The sequence below is a fragment of the Oncorhynchus masou genome, chromosome 13 (assembly GCF_036934945.1).
Source record: "Oncorhynchus masou masou isolate Uvic2021 chromosome 13, UVic_Omas_1.1, whole genome shotgun sequence".
In the NCBI taxonomy this organism is placed as follows: Eukaryota; Metazoa; Chordata; class Actinopteri; order Salmoniformes; family Salmonidae; genus Oncorhynchus; species Oncorhynchus masou.
The window spans coordinates 25,511,051-25,535,634 of record NC_088224.1 but is presented as its reverse complement, the minus strand read 5'-3'; the positions used below and the strand labels follow the sequence as shown (position 1 = coordinate 25,535,634).

Below are 24,584 nucleotides of genomic sequence, written 5' to 3'. Positions count from 1 at the left end.
AGTGTGCGTTCTCTAATTCTCTCCTTCTCTCTCTCTTTCTCTCTCTCGGAGGACCTGAGCCCTAGGACCATGCCCCAGGACTACCTGACATGATGACTCCTTGCTGTCCCCAGTCCACCTGGCCATGCTGCTGCTCCAGTTTCAACTGTTCTGCCTTATTATTATTCAACCATGCTGGTCATTTATGAACATTTGAACATCTTGGCCATGTTCTGTTATAATCTCTACCCGGCACAGCCAGAAGAGGACTGGCCACCCCACATAGCCTGGTTCCTCTCTAGGTTTCTTCCTAGGTTTTGGCCTTTCTAGGGAGTTTTTCCTAACCACCGTGCTTCTACACCTGCATTGCTTGCTGTTTGGGGTTTTAGGCTGGGTTTCTGTACAGCACTTTGAGATATCAGCTGATGTACGAAGGGCTATATAAATAAATTTGATTTGATTTGATCCCTCAGCTTTTTACCAAAACAGAGGCGGGGCCACCGTTTTGTTATTGTTTCTTCTGTGGATTTAAACAGCTGCATATTGTCACGATATCAAAGTTTCACCAACGAAAAGGTAAACAATAGGCCTACAGCAAATTCAGCATACAGCATTTATTTTTCACATGTAAATAGTACTTTTCAGTGGTGCTCAAAGCATGCCATTCTATGAGGACAGCATTTATTAATGAGCACAATCAGTCCTCAATGACAACAAAATCATAAACAACAGAGTAGGGCTGGCTAATATATCCTTAGTTTTGGGGTTATGCTCAGGTAGAACAATTTGTCTAATCTATACTTCCATATTTCCAGGTCCTACTCTTGAAGATCAAGGGGTATAACATTTACTGGAATGACTGGAATCTGATAGACCTTGGTTTTTAATATAAAAATATAATTTAATCGTATTATTATATGTAGTAGAAAGTGATGGGTTAGAAGAAGCCAACATAATCAACCCATAAAGTCAAATGTAATATCCATATATGGCCAGCTTTGTAAACTTTAACATTGATTTATCCTGCAGTAGATGTCGTTCAAGTGGTAACATACCTGTTTGTCTTCTTCTAATGCCTCATAAGGGGAAAGTAATCTAAAAGTAATTGAATGTAATCTGATTATGTTGCTGAGTTTGGGTAATCCAAAAGTTACGTGACTGATTACAATTTTGGACAGGTAACTAGTAACTGTAAAGGATTACATTTAGAAAGTAACCTACCCAACCCTACTGTTAGTATACCTGTTGTTTACGAAGCAATGCCAAATAACATTTTAATTGATTCACCAACAGCCCAATAACATTTATTGTGATTGGGTTGCAAAATCAACAAAGAACAGTACCCTCAAACACAAATGTACCACAACACCTGATAACACTAATGCTGACATCACCCTACTTTCTGACTTGACTGGAATTGAAGGGAATTGAACCCCACCCTGAGACATACAGGCCTGCAAAGGGGAGATCTATAGAGGAGTGGAAAAACGACCTTATGTATCCGCTGATAGGATGACATTGGCTAAAAGGCCCAGCCCACTTTCACGCTCTCCTCTTCCGTCCACATCTATCGCTCTCACTCCAGTCCACAGCATTATCCATTCCAACAAGGTAGAGCGGCCAAAGCCAGCCCACGTCTGGCCGGTCGTTCCGTTCCGCTACTGCTATATGTGTGTGAGCGCAGCGAGCTAACGAGGATTGTGTGAGTCCTCGCCAAGGATTAGTGGAGTTGGTTTGTCCTCAGTAGATAGTGTCGCGGCAGCTGCAGTTACATCAAAGGCTTTAGCTCGCTCTTCCAGGTCACATCAACGCGAACGTTGCTGGATAGTAACCGTTTGATATCCCACTCTACTGTAATAGCTGCTGCCAGAGCTGCTGCAGATTCGCCTTTTCGTCGCAAAGGCTACATTTTCCGAACGGACTTATAAATGGTAAGTCGACGTGTAGGCTATATTAAAATAGAGAAGCTGGTGTTCTATGTGTTAACTATATTCGTTTTTAACATACATAATAGTGTATAGGCTTATTTCAAATCAGCTATCTATTCCGTGCGCTTTGTAGCCTTTTGGATAATAGCAGAGATATTAAGCAGCCATTGCAACTAGGAATGCAGTCAATAGCCACAACACAGTCAGTCCACTAGGCTACTATTGAATATGATTATTTTTTATATTCAGTGGCAGATTTATTAGACTGCAAATCGATTAGACAGCAGTTCATCAGTGTATTCATGGCTTGTGTGTTTTTTCAGTCGGACCTCATCGGAATGATGCACTGAAGAAAGACTTGGCTTCATGCAAGCGTCTGTCCAGAGGCTGCAGTATAGCTGAGCGATTGCGGCACACTGTTGACGTTTTTTTACGGTTCCACAGTCTAACATCAGTGGTTGTCTGTAAAGGGAGAATCGTGAATTTAGATCGCCCTGCGCTCGGCGAAAACATAATGGCCACTCTACTGCGGAAAATCGGTCTGATTCGTCTTCACGACCGGGACACAGAGGACCCCAAGCATCACCAGGGCTCACTAAAGGGGACCAAGGGGAACACGAAGAACACGAAGCAGCACTGTCAGACCACCAACGAGACGAACAACATCCTCAGCACCCCCGAGATCAAAGCGAAGAAGCTGGACCAGCACAACAGCAATGACAAACCGTCCGTAAAGGATAAGCAACAGGGCAAGGACGCCAATGAGAAACAGCAGATGGGAGGCGGAGGAGGTGGGATCGGGGTTGGAAAATCAGCGACCAGTGCCTCAATACCACCACTAGCCCCTCACCGGCAGCACTGCACCCAAGTCCGGACGAGGAGACTTATGAAGGAACTCCAGGAGATCCGGCGGTTGGGAGACAACTTTATAACGGTCGAACTGGTCGACGACAATCTATTTGACTGGAACGTCAAGCTCCACCAGGTGGACAAAGACTCGGCGCTGTGGCAGGACATGAAAGAAACAAACACCGAGTTCATTCTGCTGAATGTCTCTTTCCCCGACAATTTCCCCTTCTCTCCGCCATTCATGCGGGTGCTCACCCCCCGGTTGGAAAACGGGTACGTTCTGGACGGTGGAGCGATATGTATGGAGTTGTTAACCCCCCGCGGATGGTCCAGCGCCTACACAGTGGAAGCCGTGATGAGACAATTTGCTGCAAGTCTGGTAAAAGGACAGGTGAGGATATTTGTTTTATTAATACATTCTTCCCGTGTGTGTTTTGAAACATTAGACGCTGCAGACGCTGAATATTTAGTGTTGAATGTTCATACCTGACACTCATGCAACATGCATAATGTTAATTTAGTGAACCCATACTGCATAAAACCTGTCAATACGAAGTAGTTGCAGCTAGGTCACCCATGATACAAGTCAGTATTCGACGTCCATCCATGTACAAGCCAGTATTCGACGTCCATCCATGTCTGAGCACTGTTACTTTCAAGTAGGTTTCTCTTTTTCTACTGCATTGTGGACACGGATGGGCAAAAAAACCTGCCTCTGATTCCAAAGGTTGCAAGTTGGAATCCAGTAATAGAAAGTTGTTTTTGAGATTTTTGTTTGAACCCTATCCCAAACGTCAGCCTGTACTTTAGGATTTCGGAGTTAATGCCTTAACTTAACCTTAAAACTTTGAAATTCGATATTTGCAACAATTTCGAAATTTGATGCTTGAGAAACTTGACTGAACGTCTAATTCTGTCATGAGACTGTGAGAGTTAGTTGCAGCTTGCCATTGCTCATATCTGCCAAACTGAGCAGAATCAGAATGGTGTTTTACTGTGATACAGATCTCATTTAGTGAGACCTAAATCTCTCCCCCAGCTCTGTCTGAGAGGGAGAAGGAGAGAGGCAGGAATCCATCTCCCCATCTTAGACGTGATTAATCTTTAGCCGTGACATTACAGCCGCCATTTCGCTGCTGTGCTCTGAATGTTCTCTACTCTGTGTGAGATGTATATTCCTCCTCCTATCTCCTCATTGGAATGCATCATCTTTTATCACCTCCAGAAATCCTCACCATTAAGGGGGGAAAAAATGTCTCCCATAGAAATGACAAGGTCACTCCAGATCATCTAACTATTGGCCAGATATAGAATACATGTGCGTGTGTGTTTCATTTCCTCAAGCCTACAGGAATGATTTGAAATCATATATGTAAAGAAATGTAATAAAAAATGTAATTAAACTACTGCAGGTAGCCTATGAAGTCATTGGGACCACATTGACCAAGCATCATCCAGTCAGTCAGTAGCTTGTCTCTCCTCTGTGCTCTCGCCTGTCCTGTCCTATTTGACAGAGACAGACCGAGCAGAACTTATGTAAATCAGACACTGCTACATTCTCACCCCCTCTGTCATCAAATATGATCATTTCCCTATAATTTATCATGTTTGTTGACCTGATCCTATTCAATCAGTACGCTGATGCATGGAATACACCACATGAACAAGTGGTGCATTTCATGCATTTGAACATTATTGCTCGTCATTCCTTGAATCTAGCTGCTTTGACTGACGGTTCGCGTTTGCCCGTCACATGTGACGTCATTGTTATGACAGCGTTATGACAGGAGGGATTTATGTAAGCGTGTCACCAGATTTCCCTCCAGTGACCTAAGAGTGATAGTTTTTCCCTTTGATGATGTAATGGAATTTCAGTTGAATTCAGTTGACATTGGGTCATGCAGATGTTATTATAGGTCTATTAAATGTATGAATTATTAGAGAGGAAGAAAAATATGCTTAGTCTAATGGACAATGTAAAGCAAAGGTATGTGTGGTGGTTCTGTTTTCAATATTATGCATTGATATCGTGCATATCACTTCAAATAATTCAGGTACATTGACACATAAGATGTGGTCACAATCGTAAATGCATGGGCAATGTAAGGAAAAACACCCAAAAGGATCCATAGCAAAGACATCAATAATATAGATTGGTGATGTACACGTCATCTCAAGTATTTCATTTACACTTAATACATTTATAATGTATTACGAGCCAATTAGATCCTAATGATGCATTGTGAGCAGAAGCAGCTGTGCACGTAGTGGTTCTCATTTCCATCCCACTGGTTGAGGCCTTAAAATTGCACACACGCGCACACACACGCACGCAGGCACGCACGCACACACACACACACACACACACATTCAGTATTCAGAGTACACCATTTTATTTTTTCATTTTTTTCAGTATCAGTCAAGACAGAACATCACAAGGTTCTAGAAATGACTCATGAGAGTGAAGACCTTTTGTCATTATCTGGATTAGGTGGTTGGTTTTTCCATCTTATCTCTCTGATTACACTCTGATGGGGAGATAGTAAGAGAGAGAGAGAGAGAGAGAGAGAGAGAGAGAGAGTGAGAGAGAGAGAGAGAGAGAGAGAGAGAGGGAGAAAGAAAGAGAGGGAGAGAGAGAATGAGAGAGAGAGAGAGAATGAGAGAGAGAGAGAGAGAGAGAGAGAAGCTCTGCAGTCAGTATACACTAATTATCTTCCCAGTGCCTTCCTCCTCCAGTTTGCTAATGAAAACAATATTGATTAATTATGCAAGTGTGTGCATGTGCATGCGCATGTGTCTTTGCTTGTGCATCTCTGTATGTGTGTTTCCTGATTTCCCATGTGATTGGTTTGCCACATCCTGAATGTGAAACTAACACAAAGTAATTCCTCCTCGAGTGCCACTAGTACTGCTACTCTGTGGTTCCCTGTGGTGGTTCTGCTTGAGATAGAAATGATCACCTCCAATAACAACCATCTCCTGAATGGGACGATGATGTAATTACTGAGTTGAAAGACAATAGATTGCTATGGTTTCCCCATGGATGTGTACTAGACCCCAGGGTAGCAGAAGAAGACCTTAGGTTTTCAGATTGAAGACCAATTAAAAGGGTGCTGGTTCTTTAATTTGACAGTACCAGAGTTCATATCTTAGAGTGAATATTCTATAAGTGGTACTCAAGCTGTAGAACATGCGAGCTGCACCTCTCCAATTCAAGCACTGAATGGTTTTCAGAAGTGGTTTGACCATGGGTGATTATCAGCATTATCAAATCAAATAGTCTGGGTGGCCATTTGACTAGGTGTTCAGGAGCCTTATGGCTTGGGGGTAGAAACTGTTTATAAGCCTCTTGGACCTAGACTTGGTGCTCCAGTACCTCTTGCCGTGCAGTAGAAGAGAGGACAGTCTATGATTAGGGTGGCTGGAGTCTTTGACAATTTTTATGGCCTTCCTCTGACACCGCCTGGTATAGAGGTCCTGGATGGCAGGAAGCTTGGCCCCGGTGATGTACTGGACAGTACGCACTACCCTCTGTAGTAGAGGTCGATCGATCGATCATGATCTTTCAACACCTATACCGATTATTGGAGGACCAAAAAAAGCCGATACCGGTTAATCAGGCCGATTTTTATAAATATAGAAATATTTGAAATAATGACAATTAAAACAATACTGAATGAACACTTTTATTTTAACTTAATATAATACATAAATAAAAATCAATTTAGTCTCAGGTAAATAAAGAAACACGTTCAATTTGGTTTAAATAATGCAAAAACACAGTGTTGGAGAAGAAAGTAAAAGTGCAATATGTGCCATGTAAAAAAGCTAACGTTTAAGTTCCTTGCTCAGAACATGAGAACATATGAAAGCTGGTGGTTCCTTTTAACTTGAGTCTTCAATATTCCCAGTTAAGAAGTTTTAGGTTGTTTTTATTATAGGAATTATAGGACTATTTCTCTCTATACCATTTGTATTTCATATACCTTTGACTATTGGATGTTCTTATAGGTACTATAGTATTGCCAGCCTAATCTCGGGAGTTGATAGGCTTGAAGTCATAAACAGCGCGGTGCTTCAAGCATTGCTAAGAGTTGCTGGCAGACGCAGGAAAGTGGTGTTTGAATGAATGCTTACGAGCCTGCTGCTGCCTACCACCGCTCAGTCAGACTGCTCTATCAAATATCAAATCATAGACTTAATTATAATATAGTAAACACACAGAAATATGAGCCTTAGGTCATTAATATGGTCAAATCTGGAAACAATCATTTCGAAAACAAAACGTTTATTCTTTCAGTGAAATATGGAACCATTCCATATTTTATCGAACGGGTGGCAACCCTAAGTCTATATATTGCTGTTACATTGCACAACCTTCAATGTTATGTCATAATTATGTAAAATTCTGGCAAATTAATTCTGGTCTTTGTTAGGAAGAAATGGTCTTCTCACAGTTCGCAACGAGCCAGGCGGCCCAAACTGCTGCATATACCCTGACTCTGCATGCACTGAACGCAAGAGAAGTGACACAATTTCAGGCACAGCATTGATTATATGCAAAGCAGGACAAGCTAGTTAAACTAGTAATATCCTCAACCATGTGAAGTTAACTAGTGATAATGTTAAGATTGATTGTTTTTATAAGATAAGTTTAATGCTAACTAACAACTTAACTTGGCTCCTTGCTGCACTCGCATAACAGGTGGTCAGCCTGCCACGCATTGTTTTCGTGGATTGCAATGTAATCGGCCATAATCGGCATACAAAAATGCAGATTACCGATTGTTATGAAAACTTGAAATTGGCCCTTGCGGTAGGAGGCCGAGCTGTTGCCATACCAGGCAGTGATGCAACCAGTCAGGATGCTCTTGATGGTGCAGCTGTAAAACCTTTTGAGGATCTGAGGACCCATGCCAAATCTTTCCTCTTCACAACTGGCATGGTGTGCTTGGACCATGTTAGTTTGTTGGGGATGTGGACGCCAAGGGACTTGAAGCTCTTAACCTGCTCCACTACAGCCCTGTCGATGAGAATGGGGGCGTGCTCGGTCCTTCTTTTCCTGTAGTCCACAATCATCTTCTTTGTCTTGATCACATTGAGGGAGAGGTTGTTGTCCTTGCACCACACGGTCAGGTCTGTGACCTCCTTCCTATAGGCTGTCTTATCATTGTCGGTGATCAGGCCTACCACTGTTGTGTCATCCGCAAACTTAATGATGGTGTTGGAGTCGTGCCTGCCAGTGCAGTCATGAGTGAACAGGGAGTACAGGAGGGGACTGAGCACGCACCCCTGAGGGGCCCCCGTGTTAAGGATCAGCATGGCAGATGTGTTGTTACCTCCCCTTATTACATGGGAGCGGCCTGTCAGGAAGTCCAGGATCTAGGTGCAGAGGGATGTGTTTAGTCCCAGGGTCCTTAGCTTAGTGATGAGCTTTAAGGGCACTATGGTGTTGAACGCTGAGATGCAGTCAATGAATAGCATTCTCAAATAGGTGTTCCTTTTGTCCAGGTGTGAAAGGGCAGTGTGGAGTGCAATAGAGATTTCTTCCGCTGTGGATCTTTTATTTGGTATTTTTTTATTTCATCTTTATTTAACCAGGTAGGCCAGTTGAGAACAAGTTGTCATTTACAACTGTGACCTGGCCAAGTTAAAGCAGTGCGACAGAAACAACAACACAGAGTTACACATAAACAAATGTACAGTCAACACAATAAAAAAATGTACAGTGTGTGCAAATGTAGAAAAGTAGGGAGGTAAGGCAATAAATAGGCCATGAATGCGAAATAATTACAATTTAGCATTAACACTGGAGTGATAGATGTGCAGATTATGATGTGCAAGTAGAGAATAGAGATAATGGGGTGCAAAAGAGCAAAAGGATTAGTAATAATATGAAGATGAGGTAGTTGGGTGTGCTATTTACAGATGGGCTGTGTACAGGTACAGTGATCTGTGAGCTGCTCTGACAGCTGAAGCTTAAAGTTAGAGAGGGAGATATGACTCCAGCTTCAGTGATTTTTGCAATTCATTCCAGTCATTGGTAGCAGAGAACTGGAAGGAAAGGCGGCCAAAGGAAGTGTTTGGCTTTGGGGGTGACCAGTGAAATATACCTGCTGGAGCTTGTGGTATGGGTGGGTGTTGCTATGGTGACCAGTAAGCTGAGATAAGGCGGGGATTTACTTAGCATAGACTTATAGATGACCTGGAGCCAGTGGGTTTGGCGAGGAATATGTAGTGAGGGCCAGCCAACGAGAGCATGCAGGTCGCAGTGGTGGGTAGTGTATGAGGCTTTGGTGACAAAATGGATGACACTGTGATAGACTACATCCAGTTTGCTGAGTAGAGTGTTGGAGGCTATTTTGTAAATGACATCACCGAAGTCAAGGATCGTTAGGATGGTCAGTTTTATGAGGGTATGTTTGGCAGCATGAGTGATGAAGGCTTTGTTGCGAAATATGAAGCTGATTCTAGATTTAATTTTGGATTGGAGATGCTTAATGTGAGTCTAGAAGGAGAGTTTACAGTCTAACCAGACACCTAGGTATTTGTAGTTGTCCACATATTCTACGTCAGAACTGTCCAGAGTAATGATGCTAGACGGACGGGTAGGTGTGGGCAGCAATCGGTTGAAGAGCATGCACTTAGTTGTACTTGCATTTAAAATCAGTTGGAAGGAGTGTTGTATGGCATTGAAGCTCTTTTGGAGGTTTGTTAGCACAGTGTCCAAAGAAGGGCCAGATGTATGCAGAATGGTGTTGTGTGCATAGAGGTGGATCAGAGAATCAGCAGCAGCAAGAGCGACATCATTGTTATATACAGATCTGTTGGTGCGGTATGCAAATTGGAGTGAGTCTAGGGTTTCTGGGATAATGATGTTGATGTGAGCCATGACCAGCCTTTCAAAGCATTTCATGGCTACAGACGTGAGTGCTACGGGTCGGTAGTCATTTAGGCAGTTTACCTCAGTGTTCTTGGGCATAGGGACTATGGTGGTCTGCTTGAAACAAGTTGTTATTACAGATTCAGACAGGGAGAGGTTGAAAATGTCAGTGAAGACACCCACTCATTCCAAGTTTTTTTTTTTTTTTACTATTTTCTACATTGTAGAATAGTAGTCAAGACATCAAAACTATTAAATTACACATACGGAATCACGTAGTAACCAAAAAAAGTGTTAACGTGTTCACGCTACACGTTCCCCAAGGGCACACCCCCCCCCGCTCAACCCAAAAGGTGGCGCACAGAATGCAAAAATATTCTTAGAAATATTTAACCTCCACACATGAACAAGTCCAATAGCTCAAATGAAAGATAAACACCTTGTTCATCTACCCAGCGATTCAGATTTCTAAAATGTTTTACGGCGAAAACATAGCACATATGTATGTCAAACCACCACAAAGACACAGATGATATGTAGCCATTTTGTCAAACAAAAGATGCAATCACAAACGCAGGATTAAAAGAAAAATAATTCACTAACCTTTTGAAAATCTTCATCAGATGACAGTAATAGGACATGTTACACAGTACATTTATGTTTTTTTCAATAATATGCTATTTATATCCATAAATCTCCGTTTACATTGACGCCATGTTCAGAAAATGCTCATAAATGTCCGAAGAAATTATAGATAGCTCCGCCAGATAACGCAATACACATCATAAACTTTGACTAAATATACATGTTCTACATAATCAAATCAAAATATATTTTAGATTCAAAGTTGCCACCTTGCCTGAAGAGAGCTTTGCACACTCTTGGCATTATCTCACCAAGCTTCATGAGGTAGTCACCTTTAAATTCACAGGTGTGCCTTGTTAAAAGTTAATTTGTGGAATTTCTTTCCTTCTTAATGCATTTGAGCCAATCAGTTGTGTTGTGACAAGGTAGGGTAGTATACAGAATATAGCGCTATTTGGTAAAAGACCAAGTCCATATTATGGCAAGAACGGCTCAAATAAGCAAAGAGAAACAACAGTCCATCATTACTTTAAGACATGAAGGTCAGTCAATTTCAAGTGCAGTCGCAACAACCATCAAGCGCTATGATGAAACTGTCTCTCATGAGGACCGCCACAGGAAAGGAAGACCCATACTTACCTCTGCTGCAGAGGATACATTAATTAGATTTAACTGCACTTCAGATTGCAGCGCAAATAAATGTTTCACAGAGTTCAAGTAACAGACACATCTCAACATCAAGTGTTCAGAGGAGACCGCGCTGATCAGGCCTTCATGGTCGAATTGTTGCAAAGAAACCACTACTAAAGGTTACCAATAATAAGAAGAAACTTTCTTGGGCCAAGAAACAATGAAGCATGGAGCATGGAGGAGGTGGATGTGATGGTGTGGGCGTGCTTTGTTGTTGACACTGTCTGTGATTTATTTAGAATTCAAGGCACACTTAACCAGCATGGCTACCACAGCATTTGGCTGCGATACGCCATCCCATCTGGTTTGTGCTTAGTGGGACTATCATTTGTTTTTCAACAGGAAAATGACCAAACACACCTCCAGACTGTGTAAGGGCTATTTGACCAAGAAGGAGAGTGATGGTGTGCTGTATCAGATGACCTGGCCTCCACAATCCCCCGACGTCAACCCAATTGAGATGGTTTGGGATGAGTTGGACCGCAGACTGAAGGAAAAGCAGACAACAAGTGCTCAGCATATGTGGGAACTCCTTCAAAAAATCTAATCAAATCAAATTTATTTATATAGCCCTTCGTACATCAGCTGATATCTCAAATTGCTGTACAGAAACCCAGCCTAAAACCCCAAACAGCAAGCAATGCAGGTGTAGAAGCACGGTGGTTAGGAAAAACTCCCTAGAAAGGCCAAAACCTAGGAAGAAACCTAGAGAGGAACCAGGCTACGTGGGGTGGCCAGTCCTCTTCTGGCTGTGCCGGGTAGAGATTATAACAGAACATGGCCAAGATGTTCAAATGTTCATAAATGAACAGCATGGTCGAATAATAATAAGGCAGAACAGTTGAAACTGGAGCAGCAGCACGGCCAGGTGGACTGGGGACAGCAAGGAGTCATCATGTCAGGTAGTCCTGGGGCATGGTCCTAGGGCTCAGGTCCTCCGAGAGAGAGAAAGAAAGAGAATTAGAGAGAGCATATGTGGGGTGGCCAGTCCTCTTCCGGCTGTGCCGGGTGGAGATTATAACAGAACATGGCCAAGATGTTCAAATGTTCATAAATGACCAGCATGGTCGAATAATAATAAGGCAGAACAGTTGAAACTGGAGCAGCAGCACGGCCAGGTGGACTGGGGACAGCAAGGAGTCATCATGTCAGGTAGTCCTGGGGCACGGTCCTAGGGCTCAGGTCCTCCGAGAGTGAGAAAGAGAGAGAGAAGGAGAGAATTAGAGAACGCACACTTGGATTCACACAGGACACCGAATTGGACAGGAGAAGTACTCCAGATATAACAAACTGACCCCAGCCCCCCGACACATAAACTACTGCAGCATAAATACTGGAGGCTGAGACAGGAGGGGTCAGGAGACACTGTGGCCCCATCCGAGGACACCCCCGGACAGGGCCAAACAGGAAGGATATAACCCCACCCACTTTGCCAAAGCACAGCCCCCACACCACAAGAGGGATATCTTCAACCACCAACTTACCATCCTGAGACAAAGCTGAGTATAGCCCACAAAGATCTCCGCCATGGCACAACCCAAGACGGTTGGAGAAGCATTCCAGGTGAAGCTTGTTGAGATAATGCTGTTTTGGTTACTACATGATTCCATATGCGTTATTTCATAGTTTTGATGTCTTCACTATTATTATACAATGTAGATAAGTCAAAATAAAGAAAAACCATTGAATGAGTAGGTGTGTCCAAACTTTTGACTGGTGCTGTATCTACAACATCACTAAACCCACAACTATTTGCATATTACACATGAATTTCCACAGTCAACAAGTCTTCAGTGATGTGTTGACAATATCCCCAGCTCTCCAGTACCATAGCATGTTTCTCTAGCTTGATCCGATTCTCTGGCACATGCAGCTAGGCGTTACGCAATAATCCCAAGCCCAAAGCCTCTTACCAAGATACACTGGGGCCCTGATCGGAGTGCCCGCCGCCCAGCCCATTGATCTCCATTCACAAGATTACCCATCAACCACTTCACTTCACACAACGGACTAGTGTGTGTCCCTGTGGATGTGAGCAAGCAAGGAAGGGAAGGCTTAAGTCAACTAGATTAACAATGATAGACAACTGTATTGTACAGCCTCAAGCACACTCTGGATGTAACACACACACACACACAAACACAAACACTCCTTTCTCTCTCTCTGTCTCTCTCTCTCCCTCCCTCTCTTCCCCATCTCTCTCTTGCTCCTTTCTCTTCCTCTCTCCCTCTCTCCCTCTCTTTCTCTGTCTCTCTCTCTGTCTCTCTCTCTCGCTCTCTGTTATTTCAGTCTTGTTAAGCGTCAGTCAGCCCGGACATGCCTGGGGCTGGAACGAGTTATTTCAGTCCCTATTTTATCCACACGCACGCACACACACACACACACACACACACACACACACACACACACACACACACACACACACACAGGAAGGAAGGAAGGAAATACCAATTGCACAGGGCAGACGGGACGGAAATAATCGTCACACAGCCAAGGGGAAGGAAATAATCGCTGTGCAGTGGCTAGGGGGACAGACGTAATCGTCACACGTTAATGGAGTGTGCTGGCCGGTGGAGTGATATTGTTGATTGATGTAATGTAAACAATGAGGTAGTCAGCCTCTACATTGCTCTCTTCCAGGCAATGTTGATTAGGGGAAATAAGGCTTAGCTCTCAAATGGCTGTGATATCCCGTTTAATTAAATCAGTGCAAGACAATTCAGGAAATTGTTTTGAATGTCATTTGTTAATTGTTTAATTGGTCATAATTGACGAGGTTGATGAATTTAGCTGTGCATGCGTGTGTGTATTGAAATTGTTCTAATAATGGTTGTGTGTTAAACCAGTGGCCACTGGCCAGTCATCCTCTGGTATTAATCACCAAGGTAATGACTCTTCTCGATCGCCCTGGCAACCTCTCTCCATGGCAAAGATGGCCACAAACCTTGTCGGCTGTAACCAATGATGTATATAAACCCTGGCGTTTCGATGCTATGCATTAGCTATTGAGAGGCTTTGAAGCCACTGGTCGGCCATATATGCACTCCCTAGTAGGAGCAGTCCTCCATAGGAATTAATGGAATTCTATAGTATTTCAATTTAATGTTTCAAGTATTTTTTGTTGTAGTGTGGGCAGTAACAATAGTAATCTCCAAAAACTATACTTTAAGGGTAATGATTTTATATAATGAAAAAAAAAATGTTTGGCTCATATATCATTTAAAAGTCTGCATTAAGGTGTCTAACTAATTTTAGTGGTTTTGAGAAAGGGTGGCCATTACTGCTGACACAGTGTCTTTATTGAGCATCTCAATTAGGGATGCACGATATATAGGTGAACATATCGGAAGTCTAGTTTAACACTGATGTGCAAAACCGATGTCAAAGGTGACGTGCATACCTATATAACGTAGGTACATGACGTAATGACGCCACGTAAAATTTTGCGCTATACGTGCAACACAGCATTCCCAATTTAGCCCACAATATATCTGCTGTGTGGGTCGAGCAGTCAAGAAGTCATTTGAAAAAGTAACAAAATTTCAGCGAGACAACTCAAAGGCGAAATCCATTACAGCCAAGATAATGGAATTCATTGTCCTTGACAGTCAACCGTTCTCTGACGTGGGGGATGTTGGCTTTCGCCGACTGGTCGAGCACCGGTACACACTACCAAGTGCGCTATTTTTCCGATGTTGCCCTACCGGAGTTACACAGTAATAGCGTCACAACATTCAAACAATGGAACGCCGTATGGGTCTTTGCGTGTCAAACTAGAACAGACTAGAACAGGAACATAATAAGAACAGCAGGATCATCCGCTCAGAAGGTGGGACCTTTCTCCTGTCTCACAGAGGAGAGACAGGAGAAACTGTCAAAGATGTACAAAAAAGTCTGCAAACAAGCAAACACCAGCCACGAACGATATGTTTACAATACCGCGTTGGTAATAAAGCATAATTTGTTCGACCGCAACAACTGGGGTAGCTAACTTTAGCTTGATACCTAGCTAGCACCAATACTACCAGCCTGAAAACAATGACCAGTTGAAACTGCAGTCATTTTCTTTATTATTAGCAATGATTTAGGAATCCTTGTAAGTAAGTATTAGCTAGGTTGCCACTTGTTGTTCGCCTATTGAAATTGAACTTCAGTTCATGACAATAAATAGCTAGCCAGCTACTTGACCCTGTTGCTCAAAGCTAACGTTATAAGCAGCCAACTAACTTCATCTGGCGAGTGAGACTTGACCGGACAAGGTTATGTGTTGTGAAATTAGCCACAATAAGGACTAGGCACAATATTTGAATTTGCAGGTTTGCCTTCAAAATAAATGTATGTCATTGACAGTGATGCAAATGAACACAAATAGTAGAATTATGCCATACTTTTATTTTGAAGGCTAACCGAAAAGTCCACTGTTGTGGCTAATCCTTACGTATCGATGAGTCATTGTGACATATGAACTACGATTGATAGTGTAATCAATGTGTAATAACTACATATAAAATGTATGAATGCGTTAAATAATTAAGTGACGTGTAGTCATATCCAGGTTCTGATTGGTAAACAAACTTATTTGACACATCAAATAGTGTTAAATAGTAAGTGAACAAAAATTGGTTTGGATTATGTTTTACTGGTAATGGGGACATACGTAAATGCCAACAAAATAACTTTTTGGTCAGTCTGTATGTGTGTGTAACCTTTATTTAACTAGGCAAATCAGTTAATAACAAATTTTTATTTACAATGACGGCCTAACCCAGCCAAATCCAGACGACGCTGGGCCAACTGTGCGCCGCCCAATGGAACTCCCAATTACGGCTGGATGTGATGCAGCCTGGATTCGACCAGGGACTATAGTGACGCCTCTTGCACTGAGATGCAGTGTTTTAGACCGCTGCGTTCATGTGTGTGTGTGTTAACTATTTAACTGTTCTAGAATGTTCAAAAGGCTGCAAAAATTGTCAATATCGCTTATTGGTGTTGTTGTTTTTTGTCAAGGAAAATATTGGATATCGGTATCGGCCAAAAATGTCATATCCGTGCATCACTAATCTCAATAGTCTATGGGAGAATCTCAATTGCATACTCCTCACGTCCCCTCTCTCCTTGCCTCTTTCTCAAACCCATTGGATGAGAAAGCCAAAGGTCCCTTCTCTCTAACCTTCACCTCCAATGGGTTTTGAGAAGAAGGTGAGGAGAGAGTAGGCCTACTACTACTCTGACTATTGAGATACAGCCTTAATGTCTGTGTGTCTCCTCTGTGAGACAGGAGAAAGGTCCCACCTTCTGAGCTGATGATCCTCCTGCTCTTATTATGTTCCTGTTCTAGTCTGTCTTAGTCACTGAGTCTCATTAACCAGCACATTTAGACATGGAAACTGTGTTCCTAATCACCTGGCCACTCAGCATTATGACCCCATCCTACTCATCCCCAGAATCTTTAAGACACAAAATGTCCGACCAGACACACAAGCCTGCCATTTGACACAAAATGGCTGAATCTGAAACAGAGTCTCAATTGACTGTCAGGATTTGGCCAGGGTTGTTCCGGGTTTTGGTCACTAGATGCCCCCATTGTGCTTTTTGACCTTATGTTTTTTCCCTTGATCCCCATTATTATTTGCACCTGTGCCTCGTTTTCCCTGATTGTATTTAAACCCTTTGTTTCCCTCAGTTCTGTGCTCTGTGTTTGTATGTTAGCACACAGCCCTAGTGTTCTGTGTACTCTTGTCGATTCCGGTGGACGCTCTTGTGGAATTCTGTTTTTGTTTTCGAGTATCTCTTGAGGCTTTTTTTTGTGCTATACCTACCACCTTTTGGATTTGCCATTTTGTATTGAAGGACTTCTCCTTTTTACTTTATTAAATACACCATCTTAAGTACTGCTGTGTCTGCCTCATCTTCTGGGTTCTGCTGACTATTCGTGGCTCAGTTGGTTAAGTGACTGTTTCTCAATCCGGAGACCCAGGTTCGTAACCGGGTCCTGACAATTGACACCCTGTTCCACACGTAGTGAACTACTTTTGACCAGACAAAGAATGGTTCTGAAATTGCATCCTATGACAATGCACAATATAAGGAATAAGGTGCTATTTCAGATGCTTTTACGCTACTTGCTACTCTCTGTTCATCATATATGCAAAGTCACTTTAACCATATCTACATGTACATAGTACCTCAATCAGCCTGAATAACCAGTGTCTGTATGTAGCCTTTCTACTGTATCTAGCCTCGCTACTGTATATAGCCTGTGTTTTTACTGTTTAATTTCTTTACCTACCTATTGTTCACCTAATACCTTTTTTGCACTATTTGTTAGAGCCCGTAAGTAAGCATTTCACTGGACTTGACAAATAAACTTGGATTTGATTCGATTTGCAGATAGCGTCAGCATCGTGCACAACATTTGACCAGAGCCTTACTGAGATTTGGTTGATCCCTTTGACACAAAATGACCGTACAGACACACTAACCACTCGTTTCATACATTACCCTTTAATGTGGTTTGAGTGTGACCAATGGAAACTGATTTACTGCGGTGGTGGCAAGGAGGCATTCTGGCCTGTGTTATCTCTCTCTCTCTCTCTTTATCTCTCTCTGTCTCTCTCCTGCTTTTTCTCTCTCGCATTCTCTATCTCTTTCACTCTCTCTCCCTCTCTTTCTCTCTCTCTTGCTCTGTCTCTCTCTTCCTCCCCCTCCCTCTCTCACTTTATCTGTGTGTGTGTGTGTGTGTGTGTGTGTGTGTGTGTGAGTTGACTCTTCAAAGCGTTATGCTCCAGAGGTGAATCATAAATTAGATGATGTCATTTAAGACAACACACAACGCCTCCAAAAGCAGAATCAGCCATGCATCTTATATTAGCTTTAGTATGCCTCTTATTGTGGCTCTGAGGCTAAATATTAATATTTTGAAGATAAAGTCAGGGCTTTTTTGTTTTGTCATTTTGTTCTCCCACCCACACAATCCTCTTTAGAGAAGACTGAGCCACTGTTGCTAAGAGATCATCCCAGCTTTAGCGTCACATGCAACGCCTACACTCGCTTCTTTCCTCCTCTCCCACATACTGTATATTATTAGCCTTTGTGTGTGTAGGAAATACAGTTGTTATTGTTTTTTTTTTACCAAGATGGGAGATTGTGTTTGGATGGAATTGCTTCTTTGACTAACTCAATTGTTTGTGGGACGCTTTTTGCAGCCATCGCAAGAAAATTATCTCCCATATTTTTTATTTTCATATTTGTGATGTTGAAATGTTTCATTGTTGGATCTGAGAAAAGGATCTAGTCTCCAGAGTAGCTCCTTCTCTCTGGCAATCGAGAGTGACATCTTGGGTTTTTCTCTCCTTTCTCTTTCCTTCAACATTAATCTAATGTTGCAACAGCATCCAAAGCACCTGAGCTTTCACCACCAAAACCGTGGTCATGTATACACTATATGTACAAAAGTGTATGGACTCCCCTTCAAATGAGTTTATTCTGCTATTTTAACCACACCCATTGCTGACAGGTTGCAATCTCCATAGACAAACATTGTCAGTAGAATGGTCTTAGTGAAGCACTCAGTTAATTTCAACGTGGCACTGCCATCGGATGCCACCTTTCCAACTAGTCAGTTTGTCACATTTCTGCCCTGCTAGAGAAATGTTATTGTGAAGTGGAAATGTCTAAGAGCAACAACGGCTCAGCCGCAAAGTGGTAGGCCACACAGTCTCACGGAACGGGACCACTGAGTGCTGAAGCACATAGGTCATAATAATCATCTGTCCTCGGTTGCAACACTCACTACCGAGTTCCAAACTGCTGGAAGCAACATCAGTACAAGAACTGTTCATGAGCTTCATGAAATGGGTTTTCATGGCCGAGCAGCCGCACACAAGCCTAAGATCACCATGCGCAATGCCAAGTGTCAGCTGAAGTGGTGTAAAGCTCACCGCCATTGGACTCTAGAGCAGTGGAAACGCGTTTTCTGGAGTGATGAATTACGCTTCACCATCTGGCGGTCCGATGGACAAATCTGTGTTTGACGGATGCCAGGAGAGCGCAACCTTCCCCAATGCATAGTGCCAACTGTAAAGTTTGGTGGAGGAATAATGGTCTGGGAAGACCCTTTCCTGTTTCAGCATGACAATGCCCCTGTTCACAAAGCAAGATCCATACATAATTTGTAAATAATAATATTTTTTTATTAATAAAAACCTTGGATGGCTTGTTTATTTTATCACATTTGATTAGATAATAGCATATCTTTCCCCATTCAAGAGAGTGAAAGACGTTGTTTACGCATCCACCCTAACACTACACTACACATGTCACTCAATGTGACATTCTACCTGCTACACAGAAAACAACCAAAATCAACTTTATTTTTCATTATTTCAATTCACAAGATAGAATGAGAGTGCGTGTCAGGCATTGAGAATTAAAGCTGGCTGAATCTTGAGCTTGGTCGCATCGCAATGCGAGCAGCATAGTAGCTTCCATTAAAAAAAATAAACGCATTCCCCTGATGGCTGATATATAGCAGGGCCGTAAGAACCCAATTTAGTTTTTGTTCTTCATGTCTGATCTTTTTTTCAGTCCATTTTCTGTCACTGTTCCATTATATTTTGGGTGGTTGTTTTGGTAACAGCAAGTCATGTGGAAAAAATCTGTGTCCAGACTGAGGTTGCGTAATGTATCATTGGGAAGCACATACAGATGTGGTACAAATCAGAACTCAAAAGATCAGATGTTTTTTGTTGTTGTTGCTGTTTATACATATCAAATATGACAAATAATTGGCAAAAGATCCGAGTTGGGATTCCTTTGAGATCAGTGTGGGGATCAGCGTCGAGATCAGTGTGGAAGAACTTGACTGGCCTGCACAGAGCCATGACCTCGACCCCATCGAACACCTTTGGGATGAATTGGAACACCGACTGTGAGCCAGGCCTAATCACCCAACATCAGTGCCTGACCTCTTGTGGCTGAATGGAAGTAAGTCCCCGCAGCAATGTTCCAACATCGAGTGGAAAGCCTCCCCAGAAGAGTGGAGGCTGTTATAGCAGCAAAGGGGGGACCAACTCCATATTAATGACCATGATTTTGGAATGAGATGTTCGATGAGCAGCTGTCCACATATTTTTGGTCATGTAGTGTATGTTATTATTCACCTGTAAAATAATTTGACCATTCATCCTTATGAGGATATTTATCCTTTTGATGCAGTACTGGTGACATAAGGGTGTTGAATATCTGTGACAAGGAAGTTTTTTTTATGTAAAGAGCTGACTTAGTAGTCACCTTGGGGAGTTGGACCAAGAGAGCTTGTGGAAGGATGGTTGATGGTTGTGGGTCTCTCTTTTCTCAGGAATAATTGACTCAGTGGGGTGTAGAATGCAGATGATACTGTTCTCACTCCCTCTCGCTCTCTTTCTGTGTGGGTGTGTTTTCAATGTATCAATGACGTCAATTCCCTACTAATCATCTCTCTCTCCTTCTCTCCCTCCCTCTCTTTCTCTCTCTCTTTCCGTAGGGGCGTATCTGCAGAAAAGCAGGGAAGTCCAAGAAGGCATTTAGCCGCAAAGAGGCGGAGGCCACCTTTAAGAGTCTGGTGAAGACCCACGAGAAGTACGGCTGGGTCTCCCCCCCAGTGTCTGACGGCTGAGGTGACGGGCCGGCCATGACGCTAGCTAGCCATGCTAACCATGACACACCGCGCTAACTCGACTTCTCCTCCTTGACCATACCACTCCACCGCTCAAGTTGTTTTCGGTTGCTTTGGGTTTTTTCTTGTTGTTGTCTTCATCAGCTCACTGAGACTTCAGAAGGAACAAATAAAGGAACACTCGCCTACTTCGTCTTCACTTTGCCGATAATCGTCATAATCTCGTCATCATCAAGCCTTCCTCCTGCGCTGCACTCCTCCCTCCTCTCTCTCTGCGTTCATCCCTCCTTCGGCTGAGTAGAAGGTTCTGCGGGATGTGCGTGAACTGACTTATTCAGGAAAGTGTGTGTGTGTGTGTCAGCGGAGTGTTTGTCACAGTGGTTGATGGATTGGGTTTCCGACACACGCACACACACACCAACCACACACCAACCACACACCCACACTGACTGTGTGGGGATCTGTGGAAAGACTGTGAAAGACTACTGAGAAGAGGGAGATGTATCCCCTTTCCTTTTTTGTCCCACCCTCCCATCTCACCTTCCTTCCTCTCCTCTTCTGTCCCACCCTCCCATCTCACCTTCCTTCCTCTCCTCTTTTGTCCCACCCACCCATCTCACCTTCCTTCCTCTCCTCTTTTGTCCCACCCTCCCATCTCACCTTCCTTCCTCTCCTCTTTTGTCCCACCCTCCCATCTCACCTTCCTTCCTCTCCTCTTTTGTCCCACCCTCCCATCTCACCTTCCTTCCTCTCCTCTTTTGTCCCACCCACCCATCTCACCTTCCTTCCTCTCCTCTTTTGTCCCACCCTCCCATCTCACCTTCCTTCCTCTCCTCTTTTGTCCCACCCTCCCATCTCACCTTCCTTCCTCTCCTCTTTTGTCCCACCCTCCCATCTCACCTTCCTTCCTCTCCTCTTTTGTCCCACCCTCCCATCTCACCTTCCTTCCTCTCCTCTTTTGTCCCACCCTCCCATCTCACCTTCCTTCCTCTTATCCCTCACCGCTCTCTCTAAGCTGACACTACATTGCACTGAACTGAAGTCCATCCAGTCTGCCTGATCATTTAAATCCTGACCAGGCTGTTGATGTTTAATAGACAGGCAGTGCAGGAAGGCAGCTCATGCATTCACCCCTTCTTTTTCGTTAGATTTTTCTCTCCTCTGTTCTTCTCTTTTGACTGTGCTGTTTTTCACAGTTCAATGCAACATGAAGATTGTAATGTATGTAGAGCTGTGCTCTCTCTCCATCTCGCTTTCTATCGTTAATTCTCCTCTCTCTCTCTTTGTGGCTAAATTTAGACCTCAGTGTGTTGCGTAGACGGTTATTGATTTCTAACGAGAAAAAAAATCACTTGCTTTATATGCAGAGACTGTACGATTAATAGAATGGCAGTCAACCACAGCAATCTCTATCCCCTCTCCCTTGCTTTCTCTCCTCTCTCTCTCTCTCGCTGTCTTTCTCCTCTTTCTCTGTATATCTCTCTGTATATCTCTCTGTATCTCTCTCTGTATCTCTCTCTGTATCTCTCTCTCTCTCTCACTGTCTCTCTCTGTCTCTAACTCTCCCTGTATTTCTCCTCTCTCTCTCTCTCTCTCTCTCCCTCCCTCCCTCCCTCCCTCCCTCCCTCTTCTCTCTCTCTCTCTGGTCACATTATCATGTATAGATGAAGACCAGCAGCTATAATTCATATAATCCATGATTTAGGTACCAGATGGTCAAGCTAATAATCAGGCCCCTGAAAGGTGTGTGCATTGGCACATCACATGCACACTCAGCATTTAGCGTTGGCTCGCGTGCACACACACACACCTGCCAGCGTGGCTGTGTGTGATGATAACACCCCTAAATTAGGATGGACAGAGCAGAACTCTGGCGAGGATGGAGTGGTGGAATAATAAACAAGTGTCCTCTGAAAGATGACTGTGTCTCAGTGAGCTCCTGATTAATGTCTGGAGGGAGGGAGATAGGGAAGGAGAGAGGGAGGGAGAGGGGAAGGGAGAGGGAAGAAGAGAGAAGGAATAGAGAGGGAGGAATAGAGGGAAGGAGAGAGGGATGCAAACTTTGATGTTCACCGCCAGCTCCTCGAAATGTCAGCTGGAATCCAGAATGGCTGAGAAAAAGCATGTGTGTGTGTGTACAAACACACACACACACACACACACACACACACACACACACACACACACACACACACACACACACACACACACACACACACACACACACACACACACACACACACACACACACACACACACACACACACACACACACACACACACACACACACACACACACACTGTAGCTTCCACATCCCTCTTGTTATGCTGTACAGTATATGTGTGGCTGGGAATGAACAACACAAGGAGCTAGTTGCTAATTGCTGTGACATTTGACCAGAGAGTTGTCAGATGAATAACTAGTGAGAGTGATGACGTCACACCTCCTGCTCCGCTCACACACACACACACACACACACACACACACACACACACACACACACACACACACACACACACACACACACACACACACACACACACACACACACACCTCCTGCACTGCTGGGTCGGGGGTTCTAGACAAACTCACTTTTTGTTTTACATTGTGTGTAAAGCAATGTTTATACAGTACATCATTATAGACAATGTTCATCATCAGGGGGATGATATGTGTGTGAGAGTGGTTGTCTCGTGTGTGATGGTCTCTTGGACACAGTTAAAGACATCCCCATCTGGTATCTAATCATGAGAAAGGGTACGTTTTAAAATGGTACCCTACTGTATTACCCATCTAGTGCACTACTTGTGACCAGAGCCCTATGTAGGAAATAGGGTGCCAATTGGATGAGGCCTAAGTCAGTGCTGACGGTCTTCTTCCTCTTTTCTGTTGGGGACAGTCAAGTCAGGGTTGGCTGTGGGCATTTCTCTGTGCTTACGATGAGAGGAGAAAACTACTGTAAAATTAAGAATTAATTAGACAAAATATCTCCAAATTGGGTGTTTGCTGGTTTAAAGAGAATCATTTTGTGATATAGTTTAGATCGTTAGTTTGCAGACACAACTGGGTGAATCAGTTCTGTTGTATTATATCTGCATGTGGTAAGTGATTGGTAGCTAGCTATCTTTTTTTCAAGAAAAACAACGGGGAAAACGACGACGGGGTAAGAAAACGAACAGCAAAATGCTTCTCTTCTCTTGTTCTCTTGATTTCCGTTTTCAGTATTTATATTTTTCGTTCCGACTTCCTAAAAAATACTTTCACGTTATGTTCTTTGAATGTTTGTGTTTTAATTTATTTGTGATTTGCCAAAATGAAGATGTTGAAGCATGTCGCAGGTATTGTCACAGAAAAAGAGAAATAAATCCGAACTAAGAATGATGATGCTTATCTGTGTCAGAAGGAGGGTGTTCAGTTGTATATTTTGTAGGGGACTTTCAAAGAACCAGATTAAGAAGGACTAGACAATGATGTCAACCTTCTCCAGGAACTAATCTCACTGGGAGCAGAACTCTATGGAACCCACTGGAACTGAAGGATCAATCAGAATTCTCTGCTCTCACGTGTATTTCCTACTCTCTTCTGTGATATCACTGATGTCCATCCTTCTTTTTCTGGTTCCAGACCTCGGTACTGCTCGGGTAGAAGTTGCCCTTAGGCACAGATCTAGGATCAGCTTACCCTGCCTAAATCCTAACCTTCACGATTACAATGGAATACGCACATCTGCCCCTAGATCAGTTTCTTGGGGCAACTTCACCCTACTCCCGATTGAAGTGTCTAGTCCAGGCCGAGGTCAAAAGTTCAAAAGGTGAAAGGTCGTTGCAAGACCAAACAGGAATGTGCAATAAAAGTTACAGCTTATTGAAACTGATGAATGGACCTGGGTTTGTTTGTATTCACTCACATGATACACAAACATTTATCTAGTGATCTCTTCTCTATTCAAGATCTTTGTTGATGTTTTTCATGTCATCATGACCATGTGAATCATTATCTCTTCACTGTCCAAGA

The 24,584-nt window shown here is 43.2% G+C and overlaps 1 protein-coding gene across 1 annotated transcript; it reads left to right on the top strand.

Annotated features, from left to right (window-relative positions):
• The first annotated feature begins 1,577 nt into the window (after positions 1-1,577).
• On the top strand, positions 1,578-24,438 carry LOC135551999 (ubiquitin-conjugating enzyme E2Q-like protein 1). The gene is made up of 3 exons (XM_064983334.1): positions 1,578-1,910; positions 2,231-3,147; positions 20,438-24,438. The coding sequence occupies exons 2-3, from the start codon at positions 2,422-2,424 to the stop codon at positions 20,567-20,569; spliced, it is 858 nt and encodes a 285-aa protein (XP_064839406.1). The 5' UTR covers positions 1,578-1,910; positions 2,231-2,421; the 3' UTR covers positions 20,570-24,438.
• The last annotated feature ends 146 nt before the right edge of the window (positions 24,439-24,584 follow it).